Source organism: Nerophis lumbriciformis, linkage group LG30 (assembly GCF_033978685.3).
Source record: "Nerophis lumbriciformis linkage group LG30, RoL_Nlum_v2.1, whole genome shotgun sequence".
Lineage (NCBI taxonomy): Eukaryota > Metazoa > Chordata > Actinopteri > Syngnathiformes > Syngnathidae > Nerophis > Nerophis lumbriciformis.
In genome coordinates this window covers 27,030,087-27,049,792 of record NC_084577.2, presented here as the reverse complement: position 1 = coordinate 27,049,792, position 19,706 = coordinate 27,030,087, and the positions used below count along the sequence as shown (strand labels likewise).

Below are 19,706 nucleotides of genomic sequence, written 5' to 3'. Positions count from 1 at the left end.
TTCATCAGTGGTTAATTTGGTGTCAAAATAATGTTGACAATAACGTTTACGGCTATATATCGAGCAAAATTTGTTTGTTAGCCCATGCCTATATGGACGCAGTTTTTTCCATTATGTACCGAAAGTTGTAAAAGGGCAGGATATAACGCTTAAAACACACCAGGAAGCAAGCGCGTCAGCCCCTTTAATCGTTTTGTTGCTAAAAAGTATGACAAGTTGAAATACGGTGACAAAAGTAGGCAATGCCAAGCGTCGATGTGTGTGCAGTTTCTCCCACAGAACTGCAGTCCCATTGTCACGCCTGGTCGATTGTTATAGTCCAATTTGCATAATTGGCCGTGGACGCAAAACAAAGGAACTCCCCTCCCCGAATGAGTCCCATTATAACGTGGTTTTGAGTCAGCGGGAACACGTAGAGTTGGGTATTAAACTGTGAAAATGGTAAATATTAACCACTCTGGTTGTCTGCTCACAGAACACAGTCATCAGATATACTCAACTTGAATTGTAGACTTTGAAGAAACACACAATTACACTTTATTATTATTCTGTCATCTAAAGGAATAAAACAAGACATTGTCTGCATCTTATAGACATATATGCTGAATGATTATAGAAACAGTGGCAGCCATAAGGGGTATTAACCTGTCGTCTTTAACCCATACCTGGGCAAAAAACATGCGGCCCGTTAAGCTTTTCAATCTGGCCTAATGGACATTCCCAAATACATTTTTTAGATCTTTAAGATGGAAGCTGTAGCTGCCATTATGATGTGCAGTAAAGTTTTTAAATGAGCGTAAGTCTTGAACTATACAAAGTATTTCAATGGTTGGAATCTGCGCTTTTCCATGATATTCTAGTTACTATAGTAATCTATTTAGATACTATGGTAATGTCATTAGTTGTTATGGTAATCTAAGTCACAGCAGCTCAGACGAGGCACCAAGCAGTGTGGGTGGGGAGCGTTTCCACAGAGTGCCAGCCTGAAATGTGGGTGTCAGGGACAGACGCGGAAGGAGATTTTTACAAGAAAGTTCTAAAGCCTAGTGATATATTAGATGTATCAGATTGGAGGTGGGGTTTTTTTACCCTTCGCGTTCATATTTCGATGTTTGTTGCATTTTTGTTGCGTTTCGCTTGATTGTAAAATATGTCGATGGAGAGGGAGTGTGACGTTCATATGTTGTCAATATTCAGTGTTTTATCGTTCATAGTTAATATTGTAAATCCCACATTCTTTATTGACATGTACATTCTGTGTCTTATTCAGTAAAAAAATTTTTAAATTCCATAACGTTTTTAGCATTCAGACATTATTGTGAGTTTTTGTATAAGTGTTCCTAAAAATACACAGACACATTTTTTCCCTCTAAATTTGGCCCCCCGAGTCAAAATAATTGCCCGGGCCTGCTTTAACCTGTTTGTGCAGGTTAGCTCCAGTAGCTTACTCAATTAGCATCCAGGTGCTATTCACCTACTTAACACATACCTGCCAACTACTCCGGTTTTCCCGTAATTAGTACGGTTTTCATCAACCTATTCCGGGTTACGGTTGCAGTGATAAAAAATACGGTTTTTCATTCATTAAATTAATTTTTTTTTTTTAAAGTTTTATTCACGAAATCGCATAATGACAATCGACACTGCTTCCCGTAACTTCCTATCGAACCATTCCAAATGCCATGCGCGAGGCTATTTATAGCACCGCTGCCAAGCACGAGGCACCAGTTGCCATTGTTTCCAAACGAGCGAACGATCATGGAATCAGCCGGAGAAAAATCGCAAACGAGTCTTAAACCGAAAAGAAAACTGCAGTCATTCCGTGAAGAATATTCAAAAGCCTATCCGGGAATAATTATCCGTTCCAAAAAGGGTGAAAACTACGCGAATTGCACCTTGTGCGGACAAGATTTTTCGATCGGACACGGAGGAATTAGCGATGTAAAAGACCACGTTGGGACAAAAAAACACAAGTCTAATGCCGTTGCTAGCGATACAAGTGGAAAACTTTCAACGTTTTTCGTCGCCCAAACAGATTCTTTGGATACATTTGGATTTTAGCCACAAAAAGGTAATGACACCAATGTTATCTATTGGAATTGTTTAGTACTGTTATACTGTTAAAAGTGTTTATACTATTTATGCTTTCAAGTCCAAGTTGAAGAAATCTTGTTAAATGTTGACAGCATAACTACCAAAATACAGAAGTATGTCCTTAATATTTTTGCAGTGCTTTTTCTGTTGAAAAGTTAAAATGATTACATTAGAGATGTGATGTGCCACTTTTCAAGTGTCTGATGGCTTAAATTAATTTTCATTAATTTTTCATATTTTGAATTCTTTTGAAAGGCTTACAAAAAAAAACTACATTTGAATTGTAATTCCATGCTATTGACAGGACTATTAATTTTAATGAAGTTAGCTTACCATGTTTACAGTATGATAATTGTGATAGAAATGTGAATTTTAGGCACAGAATATTTTTTACAATTGAACAAGGCAGTAGATTATACAAGCTTGGACAGAAAGTTAATAATGACACCAATTTTTTTTTAATGGAATTGTTTAGTACTGTTTTACCATTTGTTTACTGTAAAAAGTGTTTATACTGTTTATACTTTCAATTAACAAATTGAAGTCTTGTGAAAGGTTGACAGGATAACTGGCATTAACTGTCAAAATAATTTCAAACTATTGAAGTTAGCTTACAGAATAAACATGTCAATCAAACCATATGATTTTTGCTGTAATATTTTTGTTTTGAAAAGTCACTGTGACTGATAGAAAAGTGATGGTTTTAGCAACATTTTAACCTGTCTGAATGCTAATAATCATTTTGCGTCGGGGGGCTTCTCCACTGAACCCCACCCGAGGACTTTGTCCTGGATCTACCGGGGCCTGCGGCCCCTGGACCCTGGCTACTAGGTTTTTCTGATTTCAAAAGTTGGCAGGTATGTTAACACTGCTGGGATGCTAACTATAATATCAGAACTTCAATAAAACATCACACACTTAAAAAGGGTTAGGAATTCAGCAGGCTGCGCTCAGGGGTTAAAGGTCAGATTTAATTTCAGCACTCAGCCATAACAAATTCAAAAGGTGAGCATATAACGTGACGCCATACGGCCGATGTGAGGCCAAAGATCAAAATCAAAATGGTTAAAGGTCTGAAGTCTGCCAACAATTGTCAGCTTTGGTTGCAACACTGAAGCGAGTGCGAGTGAATACTAGGTTAGTGGGGAATCAACCCATGGAAAAGGGAACACTTGAATACTTGTTTTAGTCATGAATTAAGAGGTAATGAATGCATTTTGGCTCCCACTCGCTCACTCCGACACGCCGTCTCTCACTTAACCATTCGCTCTTTGCACTGACGCTTGCTTTTCTGTTGCTCTTTTTCTTTGCCTTGCATTTGACTTTTATTTATTTATTTTGCCCTTCTGTGTTCGTTGTAATCATGACCTCTCACTGTTTTAATTTCAGATTTGCATATCCACTCCCACTCCTTCCTCATTTGCATACAGCAAGAAATGGCGAGCGGGCATCCCACAGACAAATTCAGTTTCATGTATCAACCAGACACGCACAAGAGGTACGCGGCACGCATCTGCACACTCGCACACACACACACACACACACACACACACACACGTTGTCTTTATTGCGGTAAGTACAAAGAAGGTCTGGAGTGGTTCATGTGTCTTCACCGCGCCACAGGAGATCAAACCCTGCCGCTTTACCGCATCACTTTGCCTTTAAATAGATGCTTTTGACCACACTTGATGGGAGGTTGTTCCTGTCTTATGTTGCCATACCAATCTCAGGTGGTGTGCACCTAATAATCCAAACAATGTATTGGTTATGATCTGTGTCTTCTCCTCCCCCTGCACTTTTTGACTTTTGTGGTCTTTTACCCTTTCTTAAGTCTTTTTCCCCCCCACTCTTCCAGCAAAAACAGGTTGTCTGCAGCCATGAATCCTGTCTACAGCCCTGTCCAGCCTGGCGCCCCCTATGGAAACCCCAAAAACATGGCCTTTGCAGGCAAGATACACACACCAAAAACATGTTTTTCTAGTGGATGGATGTAATACACATCCTTAGTTGGCATTTGTACGGTCAAAACTGGTTATTATTGCAATTGGTGGCAAGAGATGGAGTCCTACTCTGTGCCCCATGTCCTGAAATGTCTTGAAACTCTGTGATGGTTGTCATACATTCTGCTTGTTGCCACACGGCTGGCTGTGTTTACTTTTGGTAAAACGGTCTCTAGGACTGCAGCTGTAGATTATTTTAGTCATTTATGGATTAGTTTGTTTGATCGATCAAGTAATCAGATAAAACACACTTTTTAGCCTCAGCCTTTTAGGGAAAATAGTTTAAATAAAGATTGTTGTACTTGCCATGACATTCATTACCTTCTTTAACTGTCTTTTACCTTGTTTTATATGTATATTTGTTTTTCTTTACTTGTATTTACCTTATTTTACCTTCTATTTAACTTCTTTTACCTTCTGTCTACCTTCTTTGATTGTCTTTTGCCTTGTTTAAGCTTCTATTATCATCTATATTCCTTCTTTTATTCTTTATTTAACTTACTTTACCTTTTGTTTTTACTTTCTATTTACCGGTACCTTATTTTACCTTCTATTTACCTTATTTGACCGTCTATAGTCCTTATTTTACATTTTATTTACCTTCAATTTACCTTTTTTCATTTCTATTACCTTCTATTTAACTTATTTTACCTTCTATTTAACTTATTTTACCTTCTATAGTACTTCTTTTACATTTTATTTACCTTCAATTTACCTTTTTTCATTTCTATTACCTTCTATTTAACTTATTTTACCTTCTGTCTACCTTCTTTGATTGTCTTTTGCCTTGTTTAAGCTTCTATTATCTATATTCCTTCTTTTATTCTTTATTTAACTTACTTTACCTTTTGTTTTTACTTTCTATTTACCGGTACCTTATTTTACCTTCTATTTACCTTATTTGACCGTCTATAGTCCTTATTTTACATTTTATTTACCTTCAATTTACCTTTTTTCATTTCTATTACCTTCTATTTAACTTATTTTACCTTCTATTTAACTTATTTTACCTTCTATATTCCTTCTTTTACTTTTTATTTACCTTATTTGCCCTTCTATAGTCCTTTTACATTTTATTTACCTTCAATTTACCTTTTTTTTTTATTTCTATTACCTTCTATTTAACTTATTTTACCTTCTATAGTCCTTCTTTTACATTTTATTTACCTTCAATTTACCTTTTTTCATTTCTATTACCTTCTATTTAACTTATTTTACCTTCTGTCTACCTTCTTTGACTGTCTTTTGTCTTGTTTAAGTTTCTTTTATCATCTATATTCCTTCTTTTACTCTTTATTTAACTTACTTTAGCTTTTGTTTTTACCTTCTATTTACCGGTACCTTATTTTACCTTCTATTTACCTTATTTGACCGTCTATAGTCCTTCTTTTATATTTTATTTACCTTCAATTGACATTTTTTAATTTCTATTACCTTCTATTTAACTTATTTTACCTTCTATTTAACTTATTTTACCTTCTATATTCCTTCTTTTACTTTTTATTTACCTTATTTGCCCTTCTATAGTCCTTCTTTTACATTTTATTTACCTTCAATTTACCTTTTTTTATTTCTATTACCTTCTATTTAACTTATTTTACCTTCTATAGTCCTTTTACATTTTATTTACCTTCTATAGTCCTTCTTTTACATTTTATTTACTTTCAATTTAGCATTTTTCATTTCTATTAACTTCTATTTTTCATGTCTATTACCTTCTCTTTAACATATTTTACCTTCTATATTCCTTATTTGACTTTATTTACATTTTTTGACCGTCTATAGTCCTTCTTTTACATTTTGTTTACCTTCAATTTACCTATTTTACCCTCCGTTTACCTGTTTTAATTTATTTTTTTACCTTGTATTTAACTTATTTTACCTGCCACTCACCTTTTACCATATTTACTTTCTATTCAACTAGTTTTACTTTATTTTATGCAATCTAGATTTGATACATTTTCATGAGTTACTCTCATTAAATTATTAATTGAAACAACAGAATGTAAATCTAAGCATTTTTCTAATAAAATTAACCGATTAATACTTGTAACCCTCGTGCCCTAGTTCTAAACCTTTTTGACCACGGGGCTCAGCTTTTCCATTACAGAGGGGTCCGGGGCCCACTCAAATTTACTAAATTAGTAATATTACTGTTGTTTTTAGTCATATTCAATAATTATATCTAACCTTGTGAATCTAACCCCCACTTCCAACCCTTGCATCAAGGGTTGGAATTTTGGGTTAAATCACCAGAATGATTCCCGAGCGTGGCCACCGCTGTTGCTCACTGCTCCCCTCACCTCCCAGGAGGTGAACATGGGGATGGATCAAATGCAGAGGATCATTTCACCACACCTAGTGTGTATGTGACAATCGTTGGGACTTTAACTTGTTAAATGATATGAAATATTTTTTTAATCACAAATATTTTTTATTTGACACATAAACCTTAGACTTAGGTCAGGCTGATTAGAAAAATAAGTACTAACCAAATATACTGCATAAGAAGGGACGGAAATTTTTTTTTTTACCATCAATAATGTTGGGCTAAAATAAATAAAATTGATAATGAATGTTTTTTTTAACTAAACTGTCAATAAAATTAAAGTGTGAATTAAATCATACAGCGTCACCACTTTAGTCATAATTTTTGCGCTTTACAAACATCTCTATGACTTTAGCTCCAGACTTCTTCTGATTGTTTGATATTGTAAATTACTGCCACAAGTGGTGGAATAGTGTATTACAACTTAGTACTGCTGATGGCCATACGGACCACAGCTGAAAAAGAGATATTTTTGGCGGCCCCACGACGGACCTGGGCCCTATGGTTAAGAAACACCGCCCTAGTGTAAATACTCTTGAAAGCGCAACTACAACTCTTAAAAAAATAATACCCTGTGTGTCAGTTTTTATGTGACTCCCAGTTTGTGTGAATATCTTTCTCATTGCTGTCCAACAGGCTATCCAGGGGGTTATCCGACTACGGCACCCACATATACGCCAAACCTCTATCAAACAGGAAGTCCTGGGTATCCACCTGGTGAGTCCCGTCCCACACACTAATCACAGACTCCACAAAAAGATGGCTGGAGGATAAATGAGATTTAAGTAGTAGAGGGTTCACCTTCGGAAATACTAAATAAATAAAAATATTGTGGTTTTTCAAAATAATCACAATACAGTCGTCCCTTATAATCGCGTTGAATATTTTCATAGAGCATACAAAAATGGTTTTATGTACAGTTGTCTCTTGTTTAATACGGCTAATTGGTACCAGTTGTAAAATCATTTTGTGAAGTATTTTCACAGACTATAAATGAGTTTTTTTTAATATGTTTAACATCATTGGAACCAGGCCCGGCCCTAACCAATCTGGCGCCCTAGGCAAGATTTTAGGTGGCGCCCCCCCCACATCGGCAGTGAAGTGTATATACTCACAAGAAACCGAATAGCTTTGTCTTTGACCTTTTTTTTTTACTTACAACTATACCCAGGGACGGCCCGTGGCATAGGCCGTATAGGCAAATGCTAAGGGCGCCGTCCATCAGGGGGCGCCACGCCAGTGCCACAAATGTTGGAGAAAAAAAATAAAAATAAAGTTGGTACTATTATTTTTAAATACAAAAAATAATCCCACGTTAATTAAAATGCAAAGTAAAGCCTATTTAATAGAAATATTATTTGTTACAACTTTGTCTTTGACCTTTTTTTTTTACTTACAACTATACCTAATATATAAAGGGGTGGAAAAGTGACTATTACCTGCAGGGCAAACATTAGCTAACCAGAAGGCAATAACAATGTAAACAAAAAACACCTGCTTAAAATATCTTATACAAATGTCCCTGAGGAATGTAAGGTGGGAGTACTGTAATTACCTAACGTTACATTATTATTTTCCATAACAATTTAGCCCCCTCCACAATATTAACCCGACGTTAAAACAGAACTCGCTATTTATTGATTAGCAATTGCCGAATCATGTAACATTAGCTTAATGCTAAAAAGCCAGGTTACTATCACATTCTGTAACAGACAAATAATTTCATGTAGGCTACCTACCTGCTACCTCTGTCTTTTCTCGTTTCTCCTCCTTTTCTTTTGTCTTTTTTCTTCCCTGGGTACCTGACAGTTTTGGCCGTTTTGACATCTTGTGTTGATTTTTTGATGTGGTGACGTCCAAAAAGAGTCATGATACGGGAAGGGAGGGGGCGCACCGTGCGGGGGGGGGGGCTTAATGTTGTAACAAATAATATTTCTATTAAATAGGCTTTACTTTGCATTTTAATTAACGTGGGATTATTTTTTGTATTTAAAAATAATAGTACCAACTTCTTTTTTTTTTTTTTCTCCCACATTTGTGGCACTGGCGTGGCGCCCCCTGATGGACGGCGCCCTTAGCATTTGCCTATACGGCCTATGCCACGGGCCGGCCCTGATTGGAACCCTCTAAACAAGAAATAACATCATATATTCACCTTTACACTTGCTCAACCCGACACAGGAGCCTTGGGTGTGTTCTACTGCAGGCAACTGTAGGATACTGGCAAAAATGATAAACCCGATTATTTTGATTGACATTTAAATCATTAAATTGTATCACAAAAATTCAACTTTAAATATAACATATCATTTAGAATCACAACCAGATATAAATTAGTGACAAACAAGTACAATTATAATAGTAACAATAAATTAAAATAAGACGGTGGGGAAAAAAACAATAAAATAAAGTTTTTCAGTTTACCGTATTTTTACGGACCATAGGGCGCACCGGATTATAAGACGCACTGCTGATGAGCGGTATTTACATACAACACGCACATTTCAACTATTCTTACGTTCTGGTACCTTCCATCCATCCATCCATCTTCTTCCGCTTATCCGAGGTCGGGTCGCGGGGGCAGCAGCCTAAGCAGGGAAGCCCAGACTTCCCTCTCCCCAGCCACTTGGTCCAGCTCTTCCTGTGGGACCCCGAGGCGTTCCCAGGCCAGCCGGGAGACATAGTCTTTCCAACGTGTCCTGGGTCTTCCCCGCGGCCTCCTACCGGTCGGACGTGCCCTAAACACCTCCCTAGGGAGGCGTTCGGGTGGCATCCTGACCAGATGCCCGAACCACCTCATCTGGCTCCTCTCCATGTGGAGGAGCAGCGGCTTTACTTTGAGCTCCTCCCGGATGGCAGAGCTTCTCACCCTATCTCTAAGGGAGAGCCCCGCCACCCGGCGGAGGAAACTAATTTGGGCCGCTTGTACCCGTGATCTTGTCCTTTCGGTCATAACCCAAAGCTCATGACCATAGGTGAGGATGGGAACGTAGATCGACCGGTAAATTGAGAGCTTTGCCTTCCGGCTCAGCTCCTTCTTCACCACAACGGATTGATACAGCGTCCGCATTACTGAAGACGCCGCACCAATCCGCCTGTCGATCTCACGATCCACTCTTCCCTCACTCGTGAACAAGACTCCGAGGTACTTGAACTCCTCCACTTGGGGCAAGATGCAAGACGTTCTGGTACCTGCTAATCTGTATTTGAGATCTGCATAAGTCCTGAAAATTTGCGCACGTCCGCCATTGTAGTCCGTGCCGACACCGTAGTCAATAAGTTTCTTCTTTTTCTCTATCCTCTTGTTGTGGGACATTCATCCTCCGCTGTTGCCATTTCTATTATAAAGTAGCTTAAAGTTCTAACTTATATCTGTCAGTAGACTCGCTATGTAAGTGCTAAAAAAATACCGGTGTAGTGAGTTTACATTATTCACCCAAGGAACTTTAGTTATTAGAGTAGTCCGATCAGACGGTTTTTCACGGGACACATTTAACAATAATGCTAATACTAGGTCAATGTTCAAGTCACGACTTGTAAATAGAGTATTGTTGTCGGTTTTTGGATGTTTTTTAGAGGGCTTATCTTAGCTGCATTGTTAGCCACCTCGTTCTGGCCGTATTTTACGACTTAGAATGCATAAAAAAAACAAAAACATATGTGTTCTTGTCTTACATAGAGATCATGAATGATGCTAACAACGCTAGCTTCAATACATTACGATAGCACGTACAAATAAGCATGAAAACACTCCTACAGACATCACACGGGACAGTTTAGTAAGTTAGAATTGTTTTGGTTTGTATTGTAATACTGACTAATGTTGCGTAGAGTGATAAATAAATGATCCATATGAGTAGCAATGCTATGGATGGCTAGAAGACGGAATGGCACTTGTACTTCCAGTTGAAAGTGTCACGTTCAAACACTGAGGACATCTATTAAACAAGACAAAAGGCAAGGAATCAAACAGAGACAGAATTCAATTTGGACTCAATATTGAGGAGAGACATGGCCACTGCACTCTCTGTACAGTCCTGCACCACGCTCTGACGAAGAAGATTTTCGTCTCCTCTTTTATTCAGATGTTCAATGTTCACGCACCAACACATGTCACAGCAGGAATGGGAAGTATGTAAAACAGTCATTGTTTTCGGTCGCTTTGAAGACCAAGAAGAGGATTTCTCGGGCTTGGGCTCTTCCTGGATCCAGCTGGGGCAGGTGTTGGAGGACAATGGATAACCCCTCCCGTCTCCTGACCACAGCAACTTCAAGAGGGCAGCGGGTCGTAAATAGCGTTGACCTCGGTTACCAAATAGTTGGAAGAGAGTTTGTTAAATATTTCAGAGAGAGTTCGTTTAACACTTCAAAGAGAGTTCCTCTGGAAGTTGAGCAGATCCTGCCATCTGTCCGTGTTGAAATCACAGTGGCGTTTCACGAGCCTTCTTCCTTTTGTTAGGCCTCGAAAGACAGCATTCATAATACAACGTTTCTTTTGTGATAACTTACAATTATTCCAACAGAAAGCTCAGTCTAAACAGCAGGGCAATGCAGCACAATGCAAACTTGTTTGAAAGATGGCGCCATAGCACAAACAACACTGTTAATATTTAGGTCTTGACATGTAAATGGTGGGTTTTCGATGTTTTTTTCCCCAGGGCTTTATGTGCAGAATAGTGTACTCTCATTAGCTGCATTGTTAGCCACCTCGTACTCGCCATATTTTACGACTTAGAATGCATTAAAAAAACACACAAAAGATGTGTTCTTGTCTTACAGAGAGGTTGTTAATAGTAATCAGTTCCCAAAAAAGTGCAGCTCTTTAACATGAAAAACAGTAGTCTCCCTGTTGAATAGCTCTATTTATGTATGTATTGTAATCACCACTTTATAATAGACTAGTACTGTACATATAAAACATAGCCTAAAAAATTATGTGAAGTCGCAAAACTCTGTTTCAATTTTCCATAAATCAATATTTTATTCCGAATCATCTCCCATATTTAATGGATTGCTCTTTGGGTGCATGTTTAGTACCAAACACTCCCACAAACACACAACTAATTAATTGTGAGACTATTGATTTGCACATTATATGTTTGTGCAACAATAAAATAATCTGTTTTCTTCCGAGTATTCCCTTTTCCAACGTTGAAAGCCTTTGTAGTTACCATGTTGTTTATCATTGTCTTGCAAAGGTATTGCAAAGCACACCTGGCTTTGTTCCATACTGGTACACAATAAGAGTAAATGGAGGGAGCCGTGAATATACTGCAAGTCGATACAATTTATCTACGATGTAAACGTTTCTGTCAATACCGTCATTTTCACGTAACATTAAAGACTCAACACATACTAACAATGCAACGCATGTACGAGATGGGAATGTATATGTACACACACACGCGCACACACACACACACACACACACACACACACACACACACACAGCAGCTTGTATCTCTTTGTTCCCTGGTGAGGAACGTTTAACCTTCAAGCTCCCCCGAGTGGCCAGTCACTGTTACTACATCCCACAGCCTGTCATGACGGTGTAGTACTTATCTGTAAAATATCACTCAGCCAGTGCATGCCTTGCTTCAGTGCTGCCTTACTTGTATGCCTGACCATAAATGTCCTATTTCTAATATGCAATGTTATATTGTGAAGAATCAAAGTGCTCCACATTTGCAGGTTTCTTCAGAAAATACACTCTTTTTAAACGCATGAAAACTGTTCCATGTATGTCCGTTTGTCCGTCGTGTCTGGCAAATAAGCGATTCAATTCCGATGTATATTTCACATTTTTCCATTTTACTAGGTCACATTGAGTCCATCCATCCATCCATTTTCTACCGCTTGTACTTTTTGGGGTCGTGGGGGGGGGGGGGGGGGGGGGTGCTGGAGCCTATCTCAGCTGCATTTGGGCGGAAGGTGGCGTACACCCTGGACAAGAGGCCACCTCATCCCAGAGCCAACACAGATAGACAGACAACATTCACACACACCCGCAGGGAACCCACGCAGTCACGGAAGAACATGCAAACTCCACACAGAAAGATCCCGAATGGGTTAGAGGGTTAGTGTCAGAGGGTTGGGGTTAGGGTTAGGGTTAAGGTTAGGGTTAGGCATAAAGTAAAAAGAGTTGGTTAGGGCTAAGGGTTGGGGTGGGTTAGGGTTGGGGTTAGGGTTAAGGTTAGGGTTGGGGCTAGGGTTGGGGCTAGGGTTGGGGTTGGGGTTAGGGTTAGGCATGGAGAAAGAGAGTTGGTTAGGGCTAAGGGTTGGGGTGGGTTAAGGTTAGGGTTAGGCATAAAGAAAAAAGGTTAGGGCTAAGGGTTAGGGTGTGTTAGGGTTGGGGTTGGGGTTAGGGTTAGGGGTAGGTATAAAGGGTTAGGGTTAGGCATAAAGAAAGAGTTGGTTAGGGCTGTGGGTTAGGGTTTTAGGGTTGGGGTTGAGGTTAGGGTTAGGCATAAAGTAAAAGGGGTAGGGTTATGGCTAAGGGTTGGGGTGCGTTAGGTTTAGAGTTAGAGTTAGGGTTAAGCATAAAGAAAAAGGGGTAGGGTTAGGGCCAAGGGTTGGGGTGGGTTAGGGTTAAAGGGTTAGGGTTAAAGTACCAATGATTGTCACACCTACACTAGGTGTGGTGAAATGTGTCCTCTGCATTTGACCCATCCCCTTGTTCACCCTAAGGGTTGGGGTGGGTTAGGGTTAGGGTTAGGGTTGGGGCTAGGGTTGGGGTTGGGGTTAGGGTTAGGCATAGGGAAAGAGCGTTGGTTAGGGCTAAGGGTTGGGGTGGGTTAAGGTTAGGGTTAGGCATAAAGAAAAAAGGTCAGGGCTAAGGGTTAGGGTGTGTTAAGGTTGGGGTTAGGGTTAGGCATAAAGGGTTAGGGTTAGGCATAAAGAAAGAGTTGGTTAGGGCTAAGGGTTGGGGTGGGTTAGGGTTTTAGGGTTGGTTAGGGTTTTAGGGTTGGGGTTGGGGTTAAGGTTAGGCATAAAGTAAAAGGGGTAGGGTTATGGCTAAGGGTTGGGGTGCGTTAGGTTTAGAGTTAGAGTTAGGGTTAAGCATAAAGAAAAAGGGTTAGGGCCAAGGGTTGGGGTGGGTTAGGGTTAGGGTTAAAGAGTTAGGGTTAAAGTACCAATGATTGTCACACACACACTAGGTGTGGTGAAATGTGTCCTCTGCATTTGACCCATCCCCTTGTTCACCCCCTGGGAGGTGAGGGGAGCAGTGAGCAGCAGTGGTGGCTGCGCCTGGGAATCATTTTTGGTGATTTAACCCCCAATTCCAACCCTTGATGCTGAGTGCCAAGCAGGGAGGTAATGGGTCCCATTTTCATAGTCTTTGGTATGACTCGGCCAGGGTTTGAACTCACAACCTAACCTAACCACTATGCCACTGAGTAGGTTAGAGGGTTGGGGTTAGGGTTAGGTTTAGGGTTAGGTTTAGGATTAGTCATTTCATTTAAAGTAAATAAGTTGTCTGTAAAGTGATACCTCGGTTTTCGTTAGTAGGTCGGACAAAAAAACAATTTGTCCGGAAGCCTAAGTCATTTTTCTGTGTAAGGAATAGTAACTCAAATAACAGAGTCTTCACCTCCAAGTCCGAGTCCATGGTTCTCGCCCGGAAAAAGGTGGCGTGCCATCTCCGGGTTGGGGAGGAGATCTTGCCCCAAGTGGAGGAGTTCAAGTATCTAGGAGTCTTGTTCACGAGTGAGGGAAGAGTGGATCGTGAGACGGTGCGACGTCTTCAGTAATGCGGACGCTGTATCGATCCGTTGTGGTGAAGAAGGAGCTGAGCCGGAAGGCAAAGCTCTCAATTTACCGGTCGAGCTACGTTCCCATCCTCACCTATGGTCATGAGCTTTGGGTTATGACCGAAAGGACAAGATCACGGGTACAAGCGGCCCAAATGAGGTGGGCTCTCCCTTAGAGATAGGGTGAGAAGCTCTGTCATCCGGGAGGAACTCAAAGTAAAGCCGCTACTCCTCCACATGGAGAGGAGCCAGATGAGGTGGTTTGGGCATCTGGTCAGGATGCCACCCGAACGCCTCCCTAGGGAGGTGTTTAGGGCATGTCCGACCGGTAGGAGGCCACGGGGAAGACCCAGGACATGTTGGGAAGACTATGTCTCCCGGCTGTTCTGGGAACGCTTCGGGATCCCCTGGGAGGAGCTGGACAAAGTGGCTGGGGAGAGTGAAGTCTGGACTTCCCTGCTTAGGCTGCTGCCCCCGCGACCCGACCTCGGATAAGTGGAAGAAGATGGATGGATGGATGGATGGATGGATAACAGAATCTTGTCGACAAAAACTGCAATGAACTGAAAAGGAGGAAGATATAGAGAGCCAATCTTTGTACTTTGTTACGAGTTAATTCTTCAATTCAGTAGTGTTTCTCAACTTCTTTATCAAGGTGCTAGCACTTGCAACTTTCTTTGGCCCCATGGGATTAAAAAAAATAGTATAGTTGTGGAACTGTATGAGATACTGTGTGAAATCAATTGCTTTGCTCTACACTGCAAAAAGTCAGTGTTCAAAAACAAGAAAAACAAATACAAAAATTAGGGGTATTTTATTTGAACTAAGCAAAATTATCTGCTAATAGAACAAGAAAATTTGGCTTGTCAAGATTTTCCAAAACAAGTAAAATTAGCTAACCTCAACGAACCCAAAAATACCTTAAAATAAGTATATTCTCACTAATAACAAGTGCACTTTTCTTGGTAGAAAAAAAGAGACCTTTTTTTCTCAATATGTTGAAAAATATTCTTAAATGAAGTAAATGCTAGTGCCATTATCTTGACATCATGATATGCGCTCGGCATCATGATTTTTTGAAACCAGCAAACTTACACTAAAAACTAATTTATTGTTGTTAATGGAAAGGCAACAAGTCAAGCGCTTGTTACTCTCAGGGTCTCCTAGCCGCTCAGGCAAATCATATTGTCTAAAAATGCATTTTTCCATCGATAACATGACATCATCGCATCAAGTGCGTGCTCTTTCAGTCAATTAGTGTGCATATATACAGCCCGGCCCCTGGCCAAAAATGTTTTAATTGTAATTTTGAAGAATTTATCTGAATGTGCATGAACTATTTCTGTTCAAAATTGTTAGAAATGTTAAATGTTTAAATATGAACTGTCAGTTTACTGTACTGTGCCAACTGTACTACTTTATGAGTACGTATTTTCTATTTTTTCATTGAAAACAAAACAGCAAAGTCCATTTGGCTGTCATCCGTTTTAATTATGAGACACAATTGTGTCAAAGTCATGATTTTTTTTGTCATGCTTGAAATAAGAAATGATTACTTTAAAAAAGTAGTTTTATACTTGTGAGTGTTGATGACACAGCTTTGCAACACTTGATATTCTAGTTTCAAGCATGTTTTACTCAATATAGGTCATCAAATCTCAGCAACAAGCTGTAATATCTTACTGAGATCATTTAGGACCAAAAACCCTTAAAACAAGTAAAACACTCTAACATAAAATCTGACAAGAACTATCTTATCAGGCAGAAAATAAGCAAATATCACCCTTATTTGAGATATTTCATCTTACTTAGATGTCATTTTTTGCAGTGTAACAGTTGCTGCTTTGCTTTTCTCCCATTCTGTAGGATATACTGCAGCGGGCACCCCTTACAAGGTGCCCCCGACTCAGTCTAATGGAGCCCCTCCTCCCTACACCCCCACCCCCACCCCGTACCCGACGGCTATGTACCCCATCCGCAGTGCCTACCCACAGCAGAACTTGTACACGCAGGTAAGGATGATGCATGTTATGAAGTTACTTGGTGCTGTGTCAATTTATTTTCACGTTAAAAACCCTCATTTTCAAAGTTTTATTCTGCAAAGTAGTAGCGACTTCCTCGTTCATTTACGGAGTCTGTCAACGTTTGTGTTTACTTTATCGAATGCAAGTAACGTTGAGGCCACATTGGGGCCTGTGCCTGTTTATACTATAGTCTGATAAAGATCACATTTTACTACAGTCAGCATGAAAAAGTCAGATTTAAAAAATAAAAAAAAGCCAAATTGGTTCACTTTGGCCTGCAGTGTAAATGTAGTCTCAGGCATCTACTTACTCAGATTTAAAGCACAACAGAAAATATATGAGTTGCTTTATTTAGTGTGTGCTAAAATGTACCAACGCCTCATGGAGCCTTTCCTGCCCCCGCAGGGTGCGTACTACACCCAGCCCGTGTACGCCGCTCAGCCGCACGTGATCCACCACACCACCGTGGTGCAGCCAAACAGCATTCCCTCCACGGCCCTCTACCCGGCCCCGGTCCCTGTACCTGCTCCTCGCAACAACGGCATGGCTGCCATGGGGATGGTCGCCGGGACAACCATGGCCATGAGTGCAGGTAAGACTATTTTTGTTCTATTGCTGTGTTTTGTTACCTGACATCCAAAGCTCTAAATGGACGTGTTAATAAAAAAATCTATTTAAATTGTGTTTCAGCAGTTCACTATACTTAGATAAACACTTTATTCATCTCCCATACCTGCCAACTACTCCGGTTTTCCCGTAATTAGTACGGTTTTCATCAACCTATTCCGGGTTACGGTTGCAGTGATAAAAAATACGGTTTTTCATTCATTAAAAAATTTTTTTTTTTTTTTAAGTTTTATTCACGAAATCGCGTAACAACAATGACATTCGACCTGCTTCCCATAACTTCCTATCGAGCCATTCCGCGAGGCTATTTATAGCACCGCTGCCAAGCACAAGGCACCTGTTGTCATTGTTTCCAAACGAGCGAACGATCATGGAATCAGCCGGAGAAAAATCGCATACGAGTCTTAAACCGAAAAGAAAACTGCAGTCATTCCGTGAAGAATATTCAAAAGCCTATCCGGGAATAATTATCCGTTCCAAAAAGGGTGAAAACTACGCGAATTGCACCTTGTGCAGACAAGATTTTTCGATCGGACACAGAGGAATTAGCGATGTAAAAGACCACGTTGGGACAAAAAAACACAAGTCTAATGCCGTTGCTAGCGATACAAGTGGAAAACTTTCAACGTTTTTCGGATTTTAGCCACAAAAAGGTAATGACACCAATGTTATCTATTGGAATTGTTTAGTACTGTTATACTGTTAAAAGGGTTTATACTATTTATGCTTTCAAGTCCAAGTTGAAGAAATCTTGTTAAATGTTGACAGCATAACTACCAAAATACAGAAGTATGTCCTTAATATTTTTGCAGTGCTATTTCTGTTGAAAAGTTCAAATGATTACATTAGAGATGTGATGTGCCACTTTTCAAGTGTCTGATGGCTTAAATTAATTTTCATGAATTTTTCATATTTTGAATTCTTTTGAAAGGCTTACAAAAAAACTACATTTGAATTGTAATTCCATGCTATTGACAGGACTATTAATTTTAATGAAGTTAGCTTACCATGTTTACAGTATGATAATTGTGATAGAAATTGAATTTTAGGCACAGAATATTTTTTACAATTGAACAAGGCAGTAGATTATACAAGCTTGGACAGAAAGTTAATAATGACACCAATTTTTTTTTTAATGGAATTGTTTAGTACTGTTTTACCATTTGTTTACTGTAAAAAGTGTTTATACTTTCAATTAACAAATTGAAGTCTTGTGAAAGGTTGACAGGATAACTGGCATTAACTGTCAAAATAATTTCAAACTATTGAAGTTAGCTTACAGAATAAACATGTCAATCAACCCATATGATTTTTGCTGTAATATTTTTGTTTTGAAAAGTCACTGTGACTGATAGAAAAGTGATGGTTTTAGCAACATTTTAACCTGTCTGAATGCTAATAATCATTTTGCGTCGGGGGGCGAAGCCTGAACCCCCCACCAGGACTTTGTCCTGGACCTACCGGGGCCTGTGGCCACTGGACCCTGGCTACTAGGTTTTTCTGATTTCAAAAGTTGGCAGGTATGATCTCCAAGAGAATTAGCGGTCTTAAATTACAAGAAAGAAATGATGAATAACAAATAGCTGATTTGCCTTGCAGATAATCCTCATATATTTGTAACCTTTTTTACTTCTCATTAGGGCTGGGCCATAAAACGATATCGATATATATTGCGGTTAGGGTATGTCCTTATGTCTTTATAATGACAGATTAAAAATTGAAAGCTTTTGGTCGGGCCTTGGGAATCTGAACATTTTCTAAATAAAGTTTCCTAGAAAGAAAAATGTTAGTAAGTATTGTGTCCATTAATGGGGAACATTATCACAATTTCAGAAGGGTTAAAACCATTAAAAATCAGTTCCCAGTGGCTTATTTTATTTTTTGAAGCTTTTTTCAAAATTTTACCCATCACGCAATATCCCTAAAAAAAGCTTCAAAGTGCCTGATTTTAACCATCGTTATAAACACCCGTCCATTTTCCTGTGACGTCACATAGTGATGCCAACACAAACAAACATGGCGGAAAGAACAGCAAGCTATAGTGACATTAGCTCGGATTCAGACTCGGATTTCAGCGGCTTAAGCGATTCAACAGATTATGAATGTATTGAAACGGATGGTTGTAGTGTGGAGGCAGGTAGCGAAAACCAAATTGAAGAAGAAACTGAAGCTATTGAGCCATATCGGTTTGAACCGTATGCAAGCGAAACCGAGGAAAACGACACGACAGCCAGCGACACGGGAGAAAGCGAGGACGAATTCGGCGATCGCCTTCTAACCAACGATTGGTATGTGTTTGTTTGGCATTAAAGGAAACTAACAACTATGAACTAGGTTTACAGCATATGAAATACATTTGGCAACAACATGCACTTTGAGAGTGCAGACAGCCCAGTTTTCATCAATTAATATATTCTGTAGACATACCCTCATCTGCTCTCTTTTCCTGAAAGCTGATTTGTCCAGTTTTGGAGTTGATGTCACCAGGCCAGGGAAGCTAGGGTCAATATTCTTCTCTTGATCATCTTCGGTGGCATAAGGGACGGTGTGAGCCAAGACATCCAGGGGGTTTAGCTCGCTCGTCTGCGGGAACAAACTGCCGCCATTGCTTGCCGTGCTACCGAGGTCCTTTGTCCCTGAATTGCTGACACACTCCGGCAGATTCAATGGGGGTCTGGCGGCAGATTTCTTTGACTTTATGGTTGGAAATGCATCTGCTTTGAGTGTCGCAGGATATCCACACATTCTTGCCATCTCTGTCGTAGCATAGCTTTCGTCGGTAAAGTGTGCGGAACAAACGTCCAATTTCTTGCCACTTTCGCATCTTTGGGCCACTGGTGCAACTTGAATCCGTCCCTGTTCGTGTTGTTACACCCTCCGA

General features: G+C 39.7%; 1 protein-coding gene across 2 annotated transcripts in view; it reads left to right on the top strand.

Annotated features, from left to right (window-relative positions):
- fam168a (family with sequence similarity 168 member A) overlaps window positions 1-19,706 on the top strand; it is a 60,870-nt gene that overhangs the window by 34,631 nt on the left and 6,533 nt on the right. Inside the window, exons 2-6 of one of the 2 annotated variants that reach the window (XM_061925854.1) lie at window positions 3,484-3,592; window positions 3,950-4,041; window positions 7,060-7,140; window positions 16,041-16,186; window positions 16,604-16,790. In XM_061925854.1, coding sequence (XP_061781838.1) covers window positions 3,531-3,592; window positions 3,950-4,041; window positions 7,060-7,140; window positions 16,041-16,186; window positions 16,604-16,790 — 568 coding nt within the window. In that variant the 5' untranslated portion in view covers window positions 3,484-3,530. The remainder of the gene's footprint in view (window positions 1-3,483; window positions 3,593-3,949; window positions 4,042-7,059; window positions 7,141-16,040; window positions 16,187-16,603; window positions 16,791-19,706) is intronic. The other variant, XM_061925855.1, reaches the window with a different exon arrangement.